Here is a 20757-nt window from a genome sequence, read left to right as displayed (position 1 = left end):
TGCAAATATTAATTTTCCATTTCTATCTATAATTAAATGCCTTTAAAATAATAATACATTATAATAAGTAGTTTTTTTTGTAGAATGAAAGGATAAATATATATTTATCCGTATAAAAAAATGTAATTGAATTTAAAAAAAGATTCATATTTTTGCTTAATGTTCCATTCTTGAAGTGGGACTGAGCTGTTTGTTAATATGCGGCACCATGTCAAAAAAATGAAATATAAATAAATGTGATGTCCATGGTCACCCACCTAATCAGAGGGTCAAGCCCTTGACTCTACCCACGCCTAGCATCCAGTTGGGTTTGTTGTTCCTTATACCCCATGCCAAACTGACACAGGGTGGTAGAAGGGAGAACAAGTGTATGATCCACTGAGGCCACAGATAGGAGGGCTTCCAAGAAATCCCAAACCCCTCTTTAAATAGGGTTTCTATGGTACCTAACTTTTTATACATTTACCTGCAATTGTACTTCTTGTGTGATTTCTGTATTCTAGTTGCATTGGTGCCGCCGTCTGATTATACTCTACTGTAGATGTTTAATAAAGAATTGTGGACATTTGCTAAAATATTGCAGTGTGTATTAACCTTTGCTATAGTCCTTTATGTTGATCCAGAGGAAGTTGAAAAACCCCAGCAAGACAATGGCTAATTGCATCTTACTGTGGGAAAAAATTCCTTCCTGACCCCAAATATGGCGATCAGACAAGTCCCTGGATCAATCACTATAATAATAATAATATTATAACAATACCTGTATAATTAAACACACATTAATAATGATAATAAAAATAATGTGTATACTGTTAATAATCATAATAATAACTATAATATTACTATTATTACTAATAACTATAGATTAATATATAACCATATAATAGCTATATGCCGTAAATTACTAAACTATCCAATAATAGTATATTCATATATACCTATATAATAATATAATAACATAAGTATACTGTAGTAAATTATAATGATTATATACTATATAACTTTCATTAATGGTTGAAGATATTAAACTATTAATATATAACTATAGAGTAATAATTAACTATATAATAATACTATATTACTAATAATAGCAGATAACTATATCTAACAATAATTAATGACTCAAAATATTAAATTATCTAATATATTAATTGATACCTATCTAATAATTATAATAAATAAGTATACAATAATAAGTTATATAATGATTATATATAACTAACATTAATGGTTCACTATATTAAACTAATAATAATATATTAAGTAATAATAAGTAAATATATAATAATATATAACCATCTAATAATACCAACTGTAATTGGGGAGGGTATAGGAGGTGCTGCAAAAAAAAAAAAACTTGGGAAATACTTATTCCTTTTTCCAGGCCTTCTTCATTCTGATCTTTAGAGGCATCTAGAAATAATGAGAGCATCATTACTTTATGCAAATTCCTAAAATCAGATGCTGCATACTATAGTAGAAAAAGATACATCCATTAAGTTAAACTCTTTATTCAAATGAAACCTGCCTACATGCAAGTTGAAGGTGAAAAACTTCATTTGGAGCCATCTTCAATTTGCGGGTAGGCAGGTTGAATTTGCCTATGAGGGTTAAAAATCCTTTCACACTTCAAGACAGCAGTGGGAGCAGTTCATGGATCAACTTTATACTAAATACTTAGTATTTTCTCACTTCGCTAAAAAGGCATATAGCAAACGGTATAATATACAGTATCTGTCAGTACAACTGCTCCTGGAAGAAAATAATCCTTACCCATTTTTAACTACAGGAACCTGAGTTAAATATCCTATGTACAATTGCAGGGTGATGTTACCCTCCTACCGATAGCAGCTCTGCTATAGATGTGCAGCTAAACTGTGGCCTTGATCTGCACAGTGAGGAGCAGATATATAATCTGAGTCATAATATAGGTAATAAATACATTGTTCTAGATATTCCCCTATTGGAAGTACATTGTCCCCAATTATTAGTGATGAGCAAAATTATTAGCTGAGTTTCGCTGCAAAAATTACAAATAAAAAAAAAAACAAATACAAACAGGCTAAACAGGTCAGATTTGTCCATCACTAGTTATTACCTTTGGTTGCTCAGCCTCTTGGGAGACAGCTGCCCTCTGCTGGCACAATGAGCAAACTGATGGGCTGTCTGGAACCTTAAAGTAGAAGTAATCAGGTGGTTCTCTGTGCCATTTCCAAGCCAATCCATGGTGTGGCTGTCGTTCTCTTCTCCAGGCCCAGTGGGTCGGGTTATCAGTCATTGCCTATTGAAAAAAAGTATATTATTTTTAAGCATATATCAAAAAGGATAATTTTTCATGGAGCAATTACTACTGAGTAAAAAAAACAGTATTTTAGTAATGATGATCACAGTTATGCTCAGGGTGTCTTTTCCCCAGCCTATCTATATATATATAACAAAAAAAAACTTCCGCACAAATAGGTATTGATAAGTGAAAAAAAGCTGGTAGATTTATTTCAACGTTTCGGCTTACAAACTCAAGCCGTCATCAGCATAATGACAGGAAGTGATCATAAATTCTAGGTCTATGATCACAATGACTTTGTGATATGAACACTATCACTTTACACCCATTTTTTAAAGATATTTTTTATAGATATTTTTATATATGTATATGTGAATTGTTCACACACATGGGATATCCTAATGAGTGATTGACCCTGATTGGTTCAGGGGATGATATAATGATGTGGCAGAGAGGTTCTGTATGTGCAAGTAGCCGCACCTCTCACCTTTCCTTTGATGTTCCTGCTTAGGTGGTGCAGAATTCTCTAGACGGTCAGCACACGTCATAACATTTAGTGAAAAACGGAAAGAGAATTGCACAGACACCAAATGTCTTGCAGGTGGGGAGCTTCCCCTATTCTTTATTGTTATTGATGCACAGGTGGTCACAATAAAGAATAGGGGAAGTTCTCCACCTGCAACACATTTGGTGTCTGTGCAATTCTCTTTCCGTTTTTCAATAATGATGTGGCACACTTCCTGTCATTATCCGGACGACGGCTCCAGGTGAGCCAAAACGCGTTGATACACCATGCACCAATAAACAACCTTTTTGATACACGCTGGATGGCATCTGCTGTGAGTGCTTTCATGGACTGGAATAATTATTGATTGGTTAGCACCCGGCAATTAATCTGATGAATGGTGAGTGCCGATAACTTATATATATACTCCACTTGAGAAAGGCTTCAGTATAGAAGCCGAAACGTCGTAATAAATATGTTCTTTTTTTCACCTTTGAGAAGACCTGAGTGTGCGGTTTTTTGTACAATAATTGGTTTACATAATTTTTGAATACCGCACCTAGGCAGCTGTTTTGACGTATGAGTGCTCCAGTTTTTGCGAATATATATATATATATATATATATATATATATATATATATACACACACATACAGCTGTTCAAGAGGGACCAGCACTCCGTTCTCATAAATCACCAATTGTTTATTAAAGCATCACTGTGCATCCAATGTTTCGGCCCCCACTGGGGCCTTTATCAAGGATAAATCCAGTGGGGGGCGAAACGTTGGATGCAGAGTGATGCTTTACAAATCAATTGCTGATTTATAAGAACGGAGTGCTGGTCCCTCTTGAATAGTTGTATATGCATAATTGACCAAGTACCCATCAAAGAAAAAATTTGGACAGAGTGCGCGTACTTTTTATATATATATATATATACAGTATATCTGTGCCGGTCTGTGAATAAGTTGGTGTATATGAAATTACCCTGCACCCCTCCCTTCAAAGAAGTTACTAGCCTTGGAGTGCGGATACTCACCTGCAAGTATGTATATATATACATATAAATATATATATATACATACAGTATATATTTTACACACAATACACTACACAAGGAAAATAGAACCACAAAAAAAGATAGTATCACACACCTCCTCACAGGATTCTCTGCTAACCCAGGCTTGGAAGTTCATCCTGGACCACAGCTCATTGCGCAGACTCCTGAACATGGCAGATTGTTCACGCCAAGTTTTCCCAAGGGCCCAGGTGTAAATCAGCCTCCAAAAGTCTGTTTCGTCCTCCATCTCATTTGCAAGTAGCCTAAAATCCAAGTCAACATTTATAAGTAACACTTGGGCTGTTGGGTTATTAAAGGGGTTGTTCACCTTTGTGTTAAATTTTAGTATGATGTAGCAAGTTATCTTCTAATATAATTTTCAATTTGTTATCATTTTTTATTATTTGTGGGTTTTCCGTTATTTAGCCTTTTATTCAGCAACTCTCCAATTCCCAATTTCAGCAATCTGGTTTCTAGAGTTCAAATTACTCTAGCATCCATGCATTGGTTTGAATAAAAAACTGGAATGTGAATAAGAGAGGGACTGAATAGAAAGAGAATAATACAAAACATTTATAGCTTTACAGAGCATTTGTTTTAGATGGGTCAGTGACATCCCCCCCATTGGAAAGCTAGTCAGAGTCAGAAGAAAAAGGCAAATAATTGAAAAAGTATACAAAATAAATAATAAGGACCAATTATAAAGTTTCTTAGAATTAGCCATTCTATAACATACTAAAAGTTAACCTAAAGGTGAACCACACCATTAACAAATGATGCCAAGTTACTGGTCTAATTACCAATAACCTGAGGCATTTACTTGTTACCTGTTTAGAATCAAACTTTTAATTGGTTGCTATGGGTTACTGCACCTGGGCAGATTGTGTTCCTCTTACATGTAGGGGCTAGTATCAGTAAAGAAAGTAGTTTTAGCACCGATTATTTAACAATTAACAGATGGTGCTGCTTCTACCCCAGTTCTTGGTAAGCCCATGTACTGGCCAACTAGATGTACAAACAAGATAACATTTTAGGGAATATGATGAAGGGTTTTTTACCCATAAATGTCATCCTGGTTGTCCTGGTTAATAAATGAGATAAGCTCTTTGTATTTTCTAGCGTGTGATTCTCCTGTTTATGTGTTATTTGTTGTTACTATATACACCACATGTAATTATATTCTCATTGTGTAATACCAAAAGATACATATTCAATTCTATTAAAAATAGATTCAATAATAAATAAATAAATTCAATATATATTTGTTTTCTGTTTATGGACATGGTTTGCTTTGATTTCTTTTGTCTGTTGTGTTTATAGTGTATGTTCACAGCAAATTCTATATAGATCTGCACAACCCTCAGATAAATATACATTCTAACAGCAGGTATGGTTTTGCAAATATTTTAAGGATTGAAAGAGAAAATACTTACAAAGCTGCAAAAAAATTGATTGTAGTGTAGTCCTGCTCCTGTAATCCGGCACGCTGGAAATAGATCCGGACCATGGCTAGGAGGTACTAGAAAGAAGGAACAAAGTACAGTAAGTAGGGGATAAAAAAAATAAACCAACTTATCGAAGTCTGGAATTTTATACATACTGTCACCCACACAGGCAGACTTCTGATATTGCATCACAGTCTCGCAAAATAAAGTCCAGAGACTCTGCAGTTCACTCCCTTGGCCGGCAATAAAATCTGTTCTCCTTCAGATGAATAGCAAATAGTCTTTCGTTTGTAGGAAGAAAACCAGCGCTATAAGCTCAGGGATAGACAACAAAAAAATAGTAATATATAGTGTAGTAATTTTTTGAGAGTTACACATCTTTGTGCAATTACTAGGGGGTGTGTTCTTACATTGGAGGAGCAACTGCACTTTTATGCTAGTGATGCAATTAAACGTTTGTGAGTATCCATTACTTACACATAGGAGGTGGTCACATATATTTCTAAAAAAACACAAACAGTTGAAGAGCACTAAACCCTCTGGTTGGAGAAAAAGAACACACCCCCTAGAGAGGTGTAACAAAAAATTACTACACTATATATTACTATTTTTTTGTTGTCTATCACTGAGCTTATAGCTCGTTTTCTTCCTACAAACGAAAGACTAATTGTATCACAGTCTTAAACACAAAACCATCATCCCATACCCAACACCATGCCCAGTGTACATACCTTGTCAGAGAGCTTAAAACAGGAGTCCATCTCCAACGCTCTTCTGATCCAATTGTCCTCTAAAAAAAAATAATACCGGAAAGGAAATGAGAAATTATATTTTAGGCAGATGCATAGTTTTCCTATTACAGATTTTACTGAAGTGCTCTGGCTTCCATAGTGGCAATGCAAGGGGAAAATCTTACCCAGCAGTTGGTAGAACTTCTCGTTGGAAGTTGAAGCTCTTGCAGGCCTAGAGATGGCAAGAAAGAGAAGTGAGAGTTTTCCAAACATTTGAGACATGTACATTGCATTCCCATAACAAAACAATCTTTAAAGTGTTTATTTTATTACTTTCAAATTGCATATGTATGGAATTCTTCTTGAATTAAGTGACAAAAATCAAAAATCATAGAGCTCTTCCTTTAATAAGCTGCAAATGTACTTATTAAAGAGGATTCAGCCCCTTTAAAGGAAAACTATACAAAATTAATTCTTGAGACAGATCGTTTACACCATAATCAGAGGCATATTAAATAATCTTACCAAACTGGAAAATATATTCAAGTGAATTTTGCCTTTTTAGATCTTTTCCCTTGAACCCCCATTTTATGATATTCTCTGTGCTGCCTCAGAGATCACCTGAGATAGTTTTGAGTGGGGAATAAGAAAGATATAAATGTGTATACGAAAGAATGGTTGCTTGTGTGCCCTAGCAACTAAACCAATTTGCCCATTTACAGTCAATTTCCTGCTCACTGAATGTAAAATGTTTTCTACTTACCTCTTCACACTCACAGAAGGTCGCTCGTCGTCTTCCTCGTTGTGCTTTCTCTTCCCTGTCCGGGCAGGCTGAGAAGAGAGCGTTATCCACTGTTGGCTGGAATAAAAAATAACCTCTTTTAATCAACTGTATTGTCAATGCAGTCTAAGTACTGTATATTACAGTCTTCATTTAGCAGATAAGATATTTTGGTACAGGTTGGACAGTCCAGGCCAAGTCGGTTGCTGTTGATCCCAGTTAAATCACTAGGCCTAATACTGTGCCCTAATATAATTGTCTGGTGAAACTAAGGGCAGAGCTGCAGAGAGAAATTGATTTTGTGGTAAAATGACAAAGAAAAGCTGGAAACTGTGGCTTTAACCTTTAAGTTCTCCTCTGTAATTGAGATATGCTCCATGAAAGGAGTTAATAAACAGAGATTGTTTTTTCTGTTTAAAGATTGCAGTAGCTAGACACTCCATTTCCTAGATCCAGTCCGGTTATTGGAGCTCATGTTCCACAGGAAGGCTGTCCTGTGGAACGGGTATTTAAAGTTAATTAGAATGTTGTAGATAATCTCTCAGCAGGCGCAGCAGGTAGGAGACATGGCTGTATGAGTTAATCCTAGAGGAGCTGGGAGTGATACCTGCAATTGCACAGAGCAGAGGGAGACTGTGACCGTGACTCTAACTCTGACCAAGAGTCTCGCTAAGAAAGTGAGGGAAGCCAGAGGAGGCTGAGCACTTTGCAAAAGGAGTACTGTGAGCCCAGGGGTGAGCCAAACATGCTTAGTTCTGCTGGTAGTCCACAAGGGGCCCAGTTTAGTAAGGGACTTCTTCAAATGTGAGAAGGTAGTACCAAGTGGGCAGGAGTTTGTTTTATGATTTATGTTTTGTGCTGAAATGGCCACCGCTAGGCTGGAATATATTGCCTAAGTCTGAAAAGGTAAATGGCAGATGAGACAATGTTATGTTGGAAAACTAATATTTAGTTGTATAACCACTTTGTCTGAGAACTGCTGCACAATCTGTATTGCTTGGAGTCAACCAACTTCTAGCACATGTTACTTTCCACAATTCTTCTGCATTTCTTGGTTTTGCCTCAGAAACAGCATTTTTGATGTCACCCCACAGGTTTTCTATTGGATTAAAGTCGGGGGATTGGGCTGGCCACTCCATAATGACAATCTTGTTGGTCTGGAACCAAGATGTTGCTCATTTACTGGTGTGTTTGGGGCCATTGTCTTGTTGAAACACCCATTTCAAGGGCATTTCCTCTTCGGCATAAGGCAACATGACCTCTTTAAGTATTCTGATGTATTGAAACTAACCATGATCCCTGGTATGTGATAAATAGGCCCAACATCATAGTATGAGAGACATCCCCATATAATGATGCTTGTGCCACCATGCTTCACGCTTCACTGTCTTCGGTGGCTTAAAGTCAGTGTTTAGGAGTCGTCTGACAAACTGTCTTTAGCCCTAGACCCAAAAAGAAAAATCTTGCTTTCATCAGTCCATAGAATGTATTCTAAATGTATTCTAATTCTGATCTAATATTCTGAGGACTGAGTGCCATAATATTGTGACCTGCGTGCCATGAGTTTTGAGTAGTTGCTGGGATCCAGGAATGAGTAAAACATGCAGCATTACAGTGCAGGTGAATTCTGTATATGCAACTAACGACATATTGCTACATATTGTATAGTGCAGGCTGTTTGGCACATGCACAGTGATTTCTATTCAGTTTCACACCAATTTTATTCTTGGCCCTGATAGTGACTAATCTGGTGCCTCACTTACATTCTTGCCATTTCTTCTTGTCTAGTTGGTCTTTGAAGTCCTGTGAAATCCTCGCTCAATCTGTAATCCTCGCTCACTGTATGAAATCTGAAAGAGAGAGGATGATTTAGTAATAAAAAACAAGATTTACTATGGGGCAGATGTATTAGTATTCAGTATTGTGCTTTGTTGGCTGGTGCAATTTAAAAAGAAGTGGAGTAATGGCCCAGGGTATAAGGTATACAATTAAAGTCATTGGGGGAAAACCTTTTAGCTGGTCCCCAGTTCTCATTGCTGAACTAATGAGTTATCCATTCCCTTGCTTGCACCCACAGCAGTTAAGCAAATACATGTTAGGGAAAAATATGAAGATGCACAGGCTGCAAAAGTGCCTTTAATCCTACAACATGTTCTAAACTGAATAAGATCTTTATTAAGAGCCAACAAACTGGTGATTTTATCTGTCCTTGTATTTTAATACATGTCAGCTGCTATATCCATGTGTGTGTGTGAGGCTGAAGCAGTGGCTGGGGGGAGATTTGGATAGAAAGCCTAATTGATCTCTTAGATACACCTGCAGGCCCTGCCTGGGGATCAGCTAGGATGAGCTTGGGGCAAAACCTTGCTTGTTACCATAATGAATATTCTTGAAACTATGGCCAAGTGAGTGATACAGCAGTGTGTTTGTTGTGCATTTCTAAATGTATGACTTAAGGGGAGCACTGACTGAAATACCTCAAACCTCAAAGTGATGCTTGAAACAAAATAAAAACAAAATCCACTAGTGTAAGGTGCATAAGAAGATTTATATATATATAAAAAGATTAAAAATTACCTGAGATTCACCAGCTCACATCAATCTCCAAAGGGATAAACCGTTAGAGTGACATCAGCATCATCCCAACGGTTTTTAACTGGCTCTGGTCACATGCTCAAGAGCTCTTATTGGTTGATCAGCACAGGGAAGCCAGGGGCTGCTGGATCTCTCCAATAGCAGCACATTCCCTTCCACTAGAAATATATTCAGTAGTGAAAGAAATAAGATGGTGTCCTACAAAATAATAACCATGTGCAAGTGACACCTGTAACTTGTTGCATTTCTGAAAACAACTGCAGCTATAATGCTTTCTGGCAACATTATGGCCACTTTCCTGATGATGCCACTGTGCTGCCCTCTGCTCTGGGTGAACAAGAGGAGCTGCCTATACACTGTAGCCTCCCTCGTGCCAGTGGCATGCAGACTTTGCACAGGGCAGGACAAGGTTTTAGTGTCCGCTTCTACTTTTTATATTCAGATCTTTTAATAAAGTCCATGACATCCATTGTTTTATAGAATGTGAGTTTAGTCATGGTTTCAAAACAAAAACACTAAAATCCGACCTTTAATATATAGGCCTCTTAAGTTATTCTCAGTGAAACCTTGCATCAGTAAAAATAGTCAGACTTTACAAATGGCATGACAATCACATACAGGTATAGGATCCCTTATCCGGAAACCCGATATCCAGAAAGCTCCGAATTATGGAAAGGCTGTCTCCCATAGGCTCCATTTTATCCAAATAATCCAAATTTTTAAAAATGATATTCTTTTTCACTGTCATAATAAAACAATATCTTGTATTTGATCCCAACTAAGATATAATTAATCCTTATTGGAAGCAAAACCAGCCTATTAGGTTTATTTACTGTTTAAATTAATTTCTAGTAGACTTAAGGCATGAAGACCCAAATTACAGAAAGATCTGTTATCCGGAACACCCCAGGTCCCAAGCATTCTGGATAACAGGTCCCATATCTGTATTATATTCTGAGACTTGTTCATAGTTGACTAATGTCACTTTATAGGGGACATAATGTGCAAAAAAAGCTTTAAGCATTAATATCAAACTATGGGGCAGAAGTGGCGCAGTCACAACTAACTGGAATACTCAATATATTAAATGATTGAGGGCAAGTTTTAGCCCCACTTTGGAGGTCTATACATCAGTCAGACTTAGCACAGGAGTATTTTTAATCTCTCTGCTTCAGAGAAGTATCTCACAGTCCTACACTTCCTGTTCCTGCTTCCCTTCCCCTGGTGGGAACATCATTCACAGCAGCTGCACTAGGTATTACCTTATAATTGTACCCTGCCTCGATTATTCTCCTCATATTCTGGGTCTCATAGAGCAAGTAGAGTAGGGTAAGATGGTGCTTATGGTTGCATTGGGACATTAATCTCTGGGAAGAGAGACTGTACGGTCTTCAAGTTAGAAGGGGCTGTAATATAGAAAGTACAGTGGGGAAGCATTTCAGCAGTAACACTTCATATCAGATTTGCCACACACCTGCAGTTTTTGAAGTTTAAAACCAGCATCAAATCAAAAATGGGCAAAGCAGTTCAACAACCACTGACAAACATAGTCATTTGTTATGCATTCTGACTTATAACTGTTGTTATTACTATAGTAGCATTTCACCGTTTTTGGTTTCATCATGTATGCTCTGTTTTTATATTTTCTTGAGAATGGGAGCAGCACAAATTGCAGTTTCTTACAGATATTGACCAAAAAAAAGATTTAAAATGATTACTATATTTGCATTCTTACATAATAACAAACATTTCATGTACGAACATAAATCACCCACAACCCCTTAGCATCTGCCAGTATCTTTTTTTGCTGTGTGAACATGAAATGCTTTGTACCAGAGGGCGACTGACCTTTCCTGCCTCATACTGTACATAACGACTTGATTGATACAAATAAAACTGAAAGCAAACGTATGAATTTATTTTTTGTTTGATTTTCATTGTACTGTAGAAAGTCATTGGCAATGACTCAAAGCCTCTGAAGCATTTAAATGTCTTCTAAAAAAAAGTAAAATGTAGACCTTGGAGACTTGGCAATAGAGGTGGCAGCAGACCCCAGTGTGCCCCTGAATGTTCTGTGCACAGAGTATATGCTTATGCCCACAAAGAATTTAAGGGAAAGCAAAGTAACTAATACATAGGAAATACATAGGCTGTATAATAAGCTGACTTCAAGATTTAAATTAATGACATCAATTGTGTTATTTGTCTTGTAGATCTAAGATTTAGCTGAAAAACTAAATGTGGATGCGTTGAAAAGCATTAGCTAATGGCAGCACAACTTAAGCACAGTATGGTGGGTGTGTGGATTGAGACTTCAGTAAAAGAAGATATGAAAAGAGTACTTTTTGACGCTTTTGAAGTTTTGACTCTTTTCCCTTTTAAGGATCAGTGGTTGGGATCAGGTAAAATGAAAGCCTTGCCGACCAGGCCCAGAGCAGATTATATACTGGGGAAAGATTTAGGTTTAACTGCAAAACCTTGAGAGATATAAAGTGACAATTATCTAATTTCAATTACTTTTTGATGTGAAATATTATTTCTCAATGTCTAATTGAGCTGCTTTCTGGTTGGGGGTGGATTTGCATTGCAAGCTAGGACAGAACACTTTGTAATGAAGGGGCGGTACAGGTTCAGTTACGCTGTAAGAGGTCTTTCAGTGCGTGAGGCACTAATGCAGACTCTCCATATGGATTACAGCAATTATGTTTGCATAGTGATAGGGTGCAGGCCAAAATTACCATTGGTACAAGAAGTACAGTGACATTTTTCAGTAATGTTCTTTCAATAAGGACACAAATGTATTTCTACTATGTGGCCTTCCATTGTCTTGTTTTGTCATAAGGCTTTAGGCTAAAACCACTAAAAACATATATTTTTATCCCAACCCATAACCATAAATTTTAAGTTTATCATTTATTGTAAATTACAATAACTTTAAGCAGATTATCTCCATAGATACCTCAGGGTATGAAACTAACCTGTGGTGGGAGAATGCAGATAAAACAGACCAAGCTGAACATGGAAAACCATCCCACTTCAGTCAAGAGCGAGACATCTTTTTATTCATAATAATGTTTTTATGTGTTTATACTATTGTTTATGTTAAGTGAAGGTTAAAAGAAGGACTAACATAAAGAAGTGCTAGTGTTCCTGAAAGGGATTGTTGACCTTTGCGTTACTTTTTAGTATGATGTAAAGAGTGATATTCTTAGATAATTTTCAATTGATTTTTATTTTTGATTATTTGTGGTTTTCGAGTTATCTAGCTTTTTGTTCAGCAGCTCCCCAGTTTCCAGTTTCAGCAATCTGGTTGCTATGTTCCAAATTACCCTAGCAACCATACATTGATTTGGAAAAGAGACTGGAATATGAATAGGAGATGACCTGAATAGAAATTAAAAATACACGGCTTATTTACACATGATTTTATGATTTTAATTAAAAATATGATTTGTCTGGGAATGCAATAATTTGGTGGAGCTGTTCCTGTTTCAGTTTTCATTCCTTAAAATAACTAAAACCAATTCACCTGCAAAGACCTGTAACCAAACTGCTATTAAGTCAAATCCAACTTTGCATTTACCAAATGCAAATCAGACTGTCAAAAGTACTTGGGTGGACAAGGGACTCTCATGATTTCTATACAAAACAAAAAGTATCCAAAATGGAACAATCCTGATCTTTTGTAAGAATTATCTTAGAGACAGACTTGCTTGTTGAGGTGCCCTTGTAGACTCAGTAGAGTATATGAACAAATCTGTTCTAGTATTAAAAGGTGATACTAAACTATGTTTAAATCATTTTACAGATTTTATTGAAATTAAAGAAGTTATCACTGTAATTACAATATTTTTTGCAACTGATGTGATATGGGCTGTCAATGGTGTTTCTGATTGTTATTTTATTCTGTGTTTTTATTGCAGGTATCATCATGCTGACCAGCATTGCAGAACGTATCATGTACTGCCTCACAGGCAAAACCCCCAACTCTGTAGGGCCAGTAGAAACGTCAGAAACCAGCGATGGCTATGATTTCCTGGAGGTCAAGCCAGGCCGGGTCTTACGAGTGCGGCATATCTTGCCTTCTTGTCCTGGTGATAGAGAAGAGGAAGAATTATTTGAAGAAAAAAATGGGGGTCAAGGATTGGTCCATTGCAAGCGCCGGATCACTGTTTATCGTAATGGGCAGTTAGTAATAGAGAATCTTGGGGCTACTCTTCGTTCAGAGATCTTGCATTGCCGCAATGGTAATTTAGAGCCTGCAGGGACCCTGGAGGTGGAGCTGTCTGATTTCACTAGCACGGGCAATGAAGGAGGAGGAAAGGAGACCGATGTTCCCCCTGGTAAACGAAGGAAACGCAAACCCAAGAAGGTAATTATGGTTGATTGCCAAAGACAGGTGAAGTGTTGCAAAGGCACCCATTCTGATGTGGTCCTGTTTTTCATCCATGGAGTTGGGGGTTCCCTTGATATTTGGAAGGAGCAATTAGACTTTTTCTCCAAACTTGGATACGAAGTAGTGGCACCAGATTTGGTGGGGCATGGGGCCAGCACTGCTCCACAGATTGGAGCTGCTTACACCTTTTATGCCCTTGCAGAAGACATGAGGTGCATTTTTAAACGCTATGCCAAGAAAAGAAACATCCTGGTTGGACATTCTTATGGGTGAGTTGAGGCACAATTTTACACAGTAACCACCCTATATATATAATTTTACTTTCAGTTAGATTATAATGGATCAGACTGATTTGTTGCTTCCCATGGCCAGCAGCCCTGTGTTTCTTAGGTGGGACAGGGGTGTAATGGAAATTTTCTTGGACCCGTAGCAGGCTCTGTATAATACTGTAATAAGGAAGCTACTGTATGATAGAGCTTGTATAATTACCTTTGGGAACACAGCAGGCCTGGTAAAGCTAATACATTTAATCTTTAGACACTAACCCACACTGCACTGTTTGAATGGTTCATATCAACGTTGCAGTGGTAATGGTCTGGGATCAAAAGCAACAGCTGAACTACTAGTTGAACTAGTTGAACTACTGCTACATTAAAATTGTCAGGGTTGTATGGGACCAAGGGCTAATCAGGGCGGTAAAGGGGATCTGATGTGACTACAGTTTAAAAGAAAAAAAAGTGCCTTCAGTAGTTCAGAATGCCGTGAAGGGTATTGTAGAGCCTACTTGGGCAGATAACAGATAATCCAATGGTACTGGTACTTTAGGGGGAATTTTAATGAACATGAATTTAGTATCAATTATTTCTCTCTAAACACCTATAGACTAATAATAGTTTTATTTATAAATGCTGAGCAGGTTTGATGTAATAATATATACAGTATACTGAGTTTCCCCCATAGTTATGTTGTCACTGGCCACGTATTTGTAACCTAAAACAAGTGGCTTAGATAAGTGGTGAGGCTTGAATGGGCTCCAGGCAGAATCTGATGCTCCTTCTTAAGTCCGTCTATTAATTAATTCATTAATTAATTAAGTCTTGTTAATTAACATTGCATTGGAGATATTCTATTACTATTCTATTACTAGTATTGTTACTTCTATCTGTGGACACATTGTACTAGTGATATACGAGTATAAAAACAACCTGTAACCTTAATAGAAATTGAAACTGAAATAACAGTAATGCTTTAAATTGTCTGCCTGCTCGGTTTGAGAAGCATGTAAGGCTTGGGTAAAACAGTTTGATAACTGCCGGTCTGCATAATCTAAAAACATGCATATGAAGTCTTCAAATTATAACACTAACATGTTTTCAGCCCATCTTACAGCATTGTTATTTACTTGTTTTTAACCATATACAGAGTTTCCTTCTGCACTTTCTTGGCCCATGAGTATCCTGACTTGGTGCACAAGGTAGTCATGATAAATGGAGGAGGTCCTACAGCACTGGAACCCAGCCTGTGCTCTATTTTCAATATGCCCACCTGTGTACTACATTGCCTGTCTCCTTGCCTGGCCTGGAGTTTCCTCAAGTAAGTTTTCCTCAATAAATTTTACCAGTTAGCAGATATTTTTGTTTTTTCCTTTTTCTCTGGAGTGGAAACGGAGTTATTTGATTTTCAATTCTTGTGAATTAGTGTTTGTGTAACGCTGACTATGATAGAGTGATATTGACCATCTATGATAGATGTCCATCACGATTATTTAGATGGATATGTCCACCAGGAACTGCATCAGAATAAATACTTATGTAATAAAGCTATGAAGTATAATGTCTGAAAAATATGTAATGCTTTTTCCCTATTTATGAAATTAGGTAATTACCCTGCTGCCCCAAACTCTCTTGAGGTTACAGGTCTTGGACCTTGGTTTAAAGCCCCTTCAATATACCAGCAGGATATATTGAAGGGCTAAGTATAACCATTATCACCAGTTAGGTGTTACAGAACAAAAGGGAGCCAGCATGTGTTAATACAATATATGACACTAAATTTATATCTTTATCCAGGGTGATGTGAAAATGTGTAATACCTTTCATCTGTTGCTAGGGCTGGATTTGCAAGACAAGGTGCCAAAGAGAAGCAGCTCCTACGGGAGGGTAATGCCTTCAATGTGTCATCTTTCGTACTTAGAGCCATGATGAGTGGACAGTATTGGCCGGAAGGGGACGAGGTCTACCATGCGGAACTTACAGTCCCTATTCTATTGGTGCATGGCATGCATGATAAATTTGTTCCACTTGATGAAGACCAGAGGATGGCAGAGGTAATTGATTACAGGCAGTCAGGTGGTTTGCAAGAGTTTACAAGAGTATTTATTAAGCTTCGAATTAAGCGTTTTCGAGTTGATTTTTTGGTCAAAACTCAAATTTTCGGGTTAAAAAAAAACCTAAAATTTTCAGAGATTTATTATACCCTGACCCTGGAAATAGCTTGAATCTGAGAATACACCATCTAAAACCGGTCGAGGTCATATAGGAGTCAATGGCAGAGGTCCCTTGAACCATTTAAAGATGTTAATAGACTGCATGATGGTCAAGTTTTTTTCAGAGGGTTTTGCCCGAAAACTCGAATAATTCAAGCGATTCAAGTTTTTTTTCCTGCGGAAAACTCGATTGATTCGAGTTTTTGGGTTTCGCAAAAAAGCAGAATCTAGTTTTTTGCATTCAAGTTTTTTCTTAAATAAGATACCATTCAAGTTGTGTGTTCATTCGAGGCATAAAAAAACTCTAACATTCGACCGTTGATAAATAACCCCTAAGTCTCCATTTGATAAGGGTGTTATACGTTTGTGAAGCAAAGCATTTTGACATGTACAGTAAATTTCAAATAAGCAAACACAGTAATATGAAAAATGAATAGCAATATTTGCAGCTAAAATTCATTTAAAAACATTTAATATTTATAATACATTTCTAGGAGTGGGTCATCGGTACCCCCTTGCCTACAGTTTTGCGCTTCAGTGGGGGTCAAGGGGGCACTGTGCAGAGAGCGCAATTGTGCTTTTTGCTATTGGGAGGTATGTATTTAGGGTTATGATTCGGGATTCCACCAGATCTAAATTCTGCAAAAAAAATATCTTAAAGTGGTTTATAGCACAAACACAAAGGGAAGCTGTTAAAGTAGGATTGTGCACATTTAACTCCAGCACCCCACAATTTTTAAAAAATATTTGGTGCTCTTTTACTTTATGGAGGGGGGGGGTTTGGAACATTTAATTTACCTAGGATAACTATACACAGTGTTACACTTCTGTAACAAGATATATATCATAAATATATACATATTCTTATTTGCATGAAAATGCAAATAAGAAATATAAATGCCCCCCAATGTGGCATTACCAAATATGTATTGTACTATGGAGACAAACTTGTATAGATCAAAAACCCAAAATTCCTTTTTCAAGAATTTCATTACATATTGGAATGAGGATCCTATTCTGAAAATCTTACCCTCTATTAATTCAGACTGCAAAACTAAATATGCCTCTTCACAGTAAGATGACTGCATACAACCAAATGCTTTTGGGAAGTATATAAATATGTCTTTTTACTTCAAACTTCCAAACTACCAAATACTACCAAAATGCAACGGTCTTTTCAAATGATGCAGATGCATCATCTCAAAGCTTGCACTGCACTGTCCCACATGTTATTAGGTACAACAGCTTTTATCCATCGATTATAACGGTATAAGATTTTCCAGGGCTGGTTTATGTTGTTGCATGAGTCTAAGGATTACATTCACACTATAAAAATGCAAATATGTTTCCTCTAGTGGGCATAATTTGCAGCAGGGGAGGGGGTGAGGCTTTTTATTATGATTCATCTCATGTTCATATGCAAAGCATATGTACACATTACTTGCATATTCAGCAATAGTCTCAAGGGAAATGTACTGTGCTTGTATCTACTGTATTAAGCCACCTAGAGACCACTAGAGTTTTGTTTTTGTTTTTTTACAGAAAAATTGGTTTTGTTGGAGTGATATGCCTGGCCCATAAAATATACATTTCTAGTAGACACTGACATCATGTGGCAAAAGGGAGTATGACAAGCATACATGCTCTAGATCAGTGCTGTCCAACTTCTGTGGTACCAAGTGCCAAAATTTTACTGGCCTGTGTGGTGGAGGGCCGATAATGGAGGTTTGTTTTGGCCACTCCCCCTTTTAAACCACACCCACTGTAAACCACACCCATATCACCACAAGAACTTTTAAGATCATATCCACATTATGTTGGTAGCACACCAAAAAACCAAATGGTTGGTGCTCACTGCAGGAATATCAATATTTTTAAAATGTAAGTTATTTTAAAAAGATACCCTTAAATCCATATGCCTCATCCTCCCCTGTGGATAATACAACAACCCCCCAACACATGATTAAACACCTTAGGGGCTCTTAACAACAATTTCCAAATGCTAACAAACCCCCAGAACAAACCCCTAACAGGCTTACATCTCACAGGTAGCATAGGGCAAGCAGAAAATGGCACACACAAGCAGCACTGGGCAAGCAGAGAATGACACACACAAGCAGCACTGGGCAAGCAGAGAATGGCACACACAAGCAGCACTGGGCAAGCAGAGAATGGCACACACAAGCAGCACTGGGCAAGCAGAGAATGACACACACAAGCAGCACTGGGCAAGCAGAGAATGGCACATACAAGCAGCACTGGGCAAGCAGAGAATGACACACACAAGCAGCACTGGGCAAGCAGACAATGGCACACACAAGCAGCACTGGGCAAGCAGAGAATGGCACACACAAGCAGCACTGGGCAAGCAGAAAATGGCACACACAAGCAGCACTGGGCAAGCAGAGAATGGCACACACAAGCAGCACTGGGCAAGCAGAGAATGGCACACACAAGCAGCACTGGGCAAGCAGAGAATGGCACACACAAGCAGCACTGGGCAAGCAGACAATGACACACACAAGCAGCACTGGGCAAGCAGAGAATGGCACACACACAAGCAGCACTGGGCAAGCAGAGAATGGCACACACAAGCAGCAATGGGCAAGCAGAGAATGGCACACACAAGCAGTACTGGGCAAGTAGAGAATGGCACACACAAGCAGCACTGAGTAAGCAGAGAATGGCACACACAAGCAGCACTGGGCAAGCAGAGAATGGCACACACAGGGAGGGAAGGCAGAACAGAGCAGGAGACAAAGAAAGCCATAAGTCTAATATGTACTACATACAGTGACACAGTGCTGGTGCCCCATTAGCATTTTGTATAAAGTGTGAACAGGTGAACAATGTGGCAGTTTCAGGCTGGGTCTCAGGTGTGAACAGTACAGGCCTTTAGGGGAGTGAACAATAGAGGTGTGACAAGTGTGAACAATGCAGGGGGATCACAGGTGTAAACAATACAGGGGATTAGTCTGAATTTGAGGTTTAAACAATGCAGGGGCCAGTTTATCTCTGTAGTGATACCTTTTAAATCTTATATACGTTAAACAGACATAGCATGTGGGGGGCCATAGAAGGGGGGGTCACTGACAGCAGAGACCTGCCTAAATTTCAAGTAAGTGCATCATGGCCCTGCCCCCCTTAACACCCCAAACAATTCGGGCCTGGGACAGCTGTACTTCCTGGCCCTCCCTCGTGGAGGTCAGACAGTGGGTTCGGGGGCCCACCAGGGCTCCCTCACTAAGGGCCTATAACCCTCACCCATTTGTGAACTCCCAATGCCCAGTCGCGTACCTCCTCTCTCCTCTTAGGCCTCACAGATTTCAGCCTGCAGAGGGGGGATGAGGGGTTTGGTCTTACAAATTCTGGCCAGTGGGGTGTGATCGTGCAGATTCCAGCCAACAGGAAGGGAGGGCAGTGGTCCTGGGCCTGCAGATCCCATCCAGCAGGGTTTTTGCGATCCAGTAGAGAGTGAGGGCAGTGGCCCTCGGTCTGCAGGGCCCACTGGGTTTTTTACTGGTGCCCCACAGGCCCAATCTGACCCTGAATACACTATGTTCTAGACTCACAGATATGAAGGCTCCTTTATAAAAGCTAGGGTCCAGTAGCTAATTGCAAATAAATGTCATTTTGGATGCTCTTTAGAGTCGTTTTAGGGATTTAAAAATAAAAAAGCATACTTATCCTTTAAGACTAAAACTGCAAGCTTAGTCTGAAACATCACCAAGAAGGTTAAAGAAATAAAGTAAAAGAACATTAAATATTCCCTTAGCTTTACTAGTTCTGTTAGTCAAGTCAATAGGATAAATGGGTTAAAAATGAAGGAGTACTGAAGCTTTACATGTATGTGGAGATGTTAGCTGTCTACCTGTACTCCATATAATCAGATGAACAGTGTGAGTGGGAGGCTGGCACATACTGTTCCTTAGCTGTGCCATGTGGAAATGTCAGACGTGGGTGTAAGGAGGGGGGGTCTATCTCTTCGCTGATGACCCCGTTTATAAATAACAGGGTTGTGAGTCTGGCACAGATGTATAATAAGGCATAGTTGTTTGGAATTGGCAGAAATAAATAAAAAGAAACTGTTTATCGCCATCGCAATGAAGATGATAGCAAATGACAAAAAAATGTAATAGTTGATCGAATAGAGTTATTTAGTAGAGGAAATATGTGTTGGTTAAGGGTCACCTGTTGTAGTTAGGTGGCCTAGGGAGAACAAGGCACTGTCTGAACACTACGAATGATGAACAATAATTGATGATAGTAGTATATAAGAAATGTTCTGGTCTCTGTATAACTCACCAGATGTAGGAGGAGGTCCAGGTGCACCGCTCTGAACCTTCAGCTTAGTGGAGCAGACAATGGCAAACAAAATGAGCAGGCATTTCCAAAGATCACTCCTCCAGGCAAACTTGTCAAATAATGGGTAACTTTATTCCGGTATACGTGTTTCATATCATACTGATACTTAAT

At 38.3% G+C, this 20757-nt stretch overlaps 2 protein-coding genes across 3 annotated transcripts in view; one reads left to right on the top strand and one right to left on the bottom strand.

Moving 5' to 3' along the window:
• abhd8.L (abhydrolase domain containing 8 L homeolog) overlaps window positions 1-20757 on the top strand; it is a 32664-nt gene that overhangs the window by 9847 nt on the left and 2060 nt on the right. For both annotated transcript variants that reach the window (NM_001093944.1, XM_041581258.1), the window contains 3 exon segments: window positions 13324-14065; window positions 15219-15389; window positions 15906-16122. In NM_001093944.1, the coding sequence (NP_001087413.1) occupies window positions 13332-14065; window positions 15219-15389; window positions 15906-16122 (1122 nt within the window). In that variant the 5' untranslated portion in view covers window positions 13324-13331.
• Window positions 1325-9478, bottom strand: LOC108713415 (speedy protein 1-B-like). The gene is made up of 9 exons (XM_041563103.1): window positions 9383-9478; window positions 8569-8655; window positions 6788-6883; window positions 6210-6256; window positions 6025-6083; window positions 5282-5367; window positions 3943-4111; window positions 2099-2281; window positions 1325-1413 (listed from the first exon to the last, which is right to left on the bottom strand). Exons 2-9 carry the CDS (start codon window positions 8577-8579, stop codon window positions 1369-1371), a joined length of 696 nt encoding a protein of 231 aa, XP_041419037.1. The 5' UTR covers window positions 8580-8655; window positions 9383-9478; the 3' UTR covers window positions 1325-1368.

This window comes from Xenopus laevis, chromosome 1L (genome assembly GCF_017654675.1).
Source record: "Xenopus laevis strain J_2021 chromosome 1L, Xenopus_laevis_v10.1, whole genome shotgun sequence".
NCBI lineage: Eukaryota > Metazoa > Chordata > Amphibia > Anura > Pipidae > Xenopus > Xenopus laevis.
This window is presented reverse-complemented; position numbering and strand designations above follow the sequence as displayed.

Coding starts and splice junctions, on each gene's coding strand:
- LOC108713415 (XM_041563103.1), bottom strand. Junction 5,368..6,024: donor GTTTTAAGCTCTCTGACAAG/GTATGTACACTG, acceptor CCTTCTTTCTAG/TACCTCCTAGCCATGGTCCG. Junction 4,112..5,281: donor ATCAATTTTTTTGCAGCTTT/GTAAGTATTTTC, acceptor CTTGGATTTTAG/GCTACTTGCAAATGAGATGG.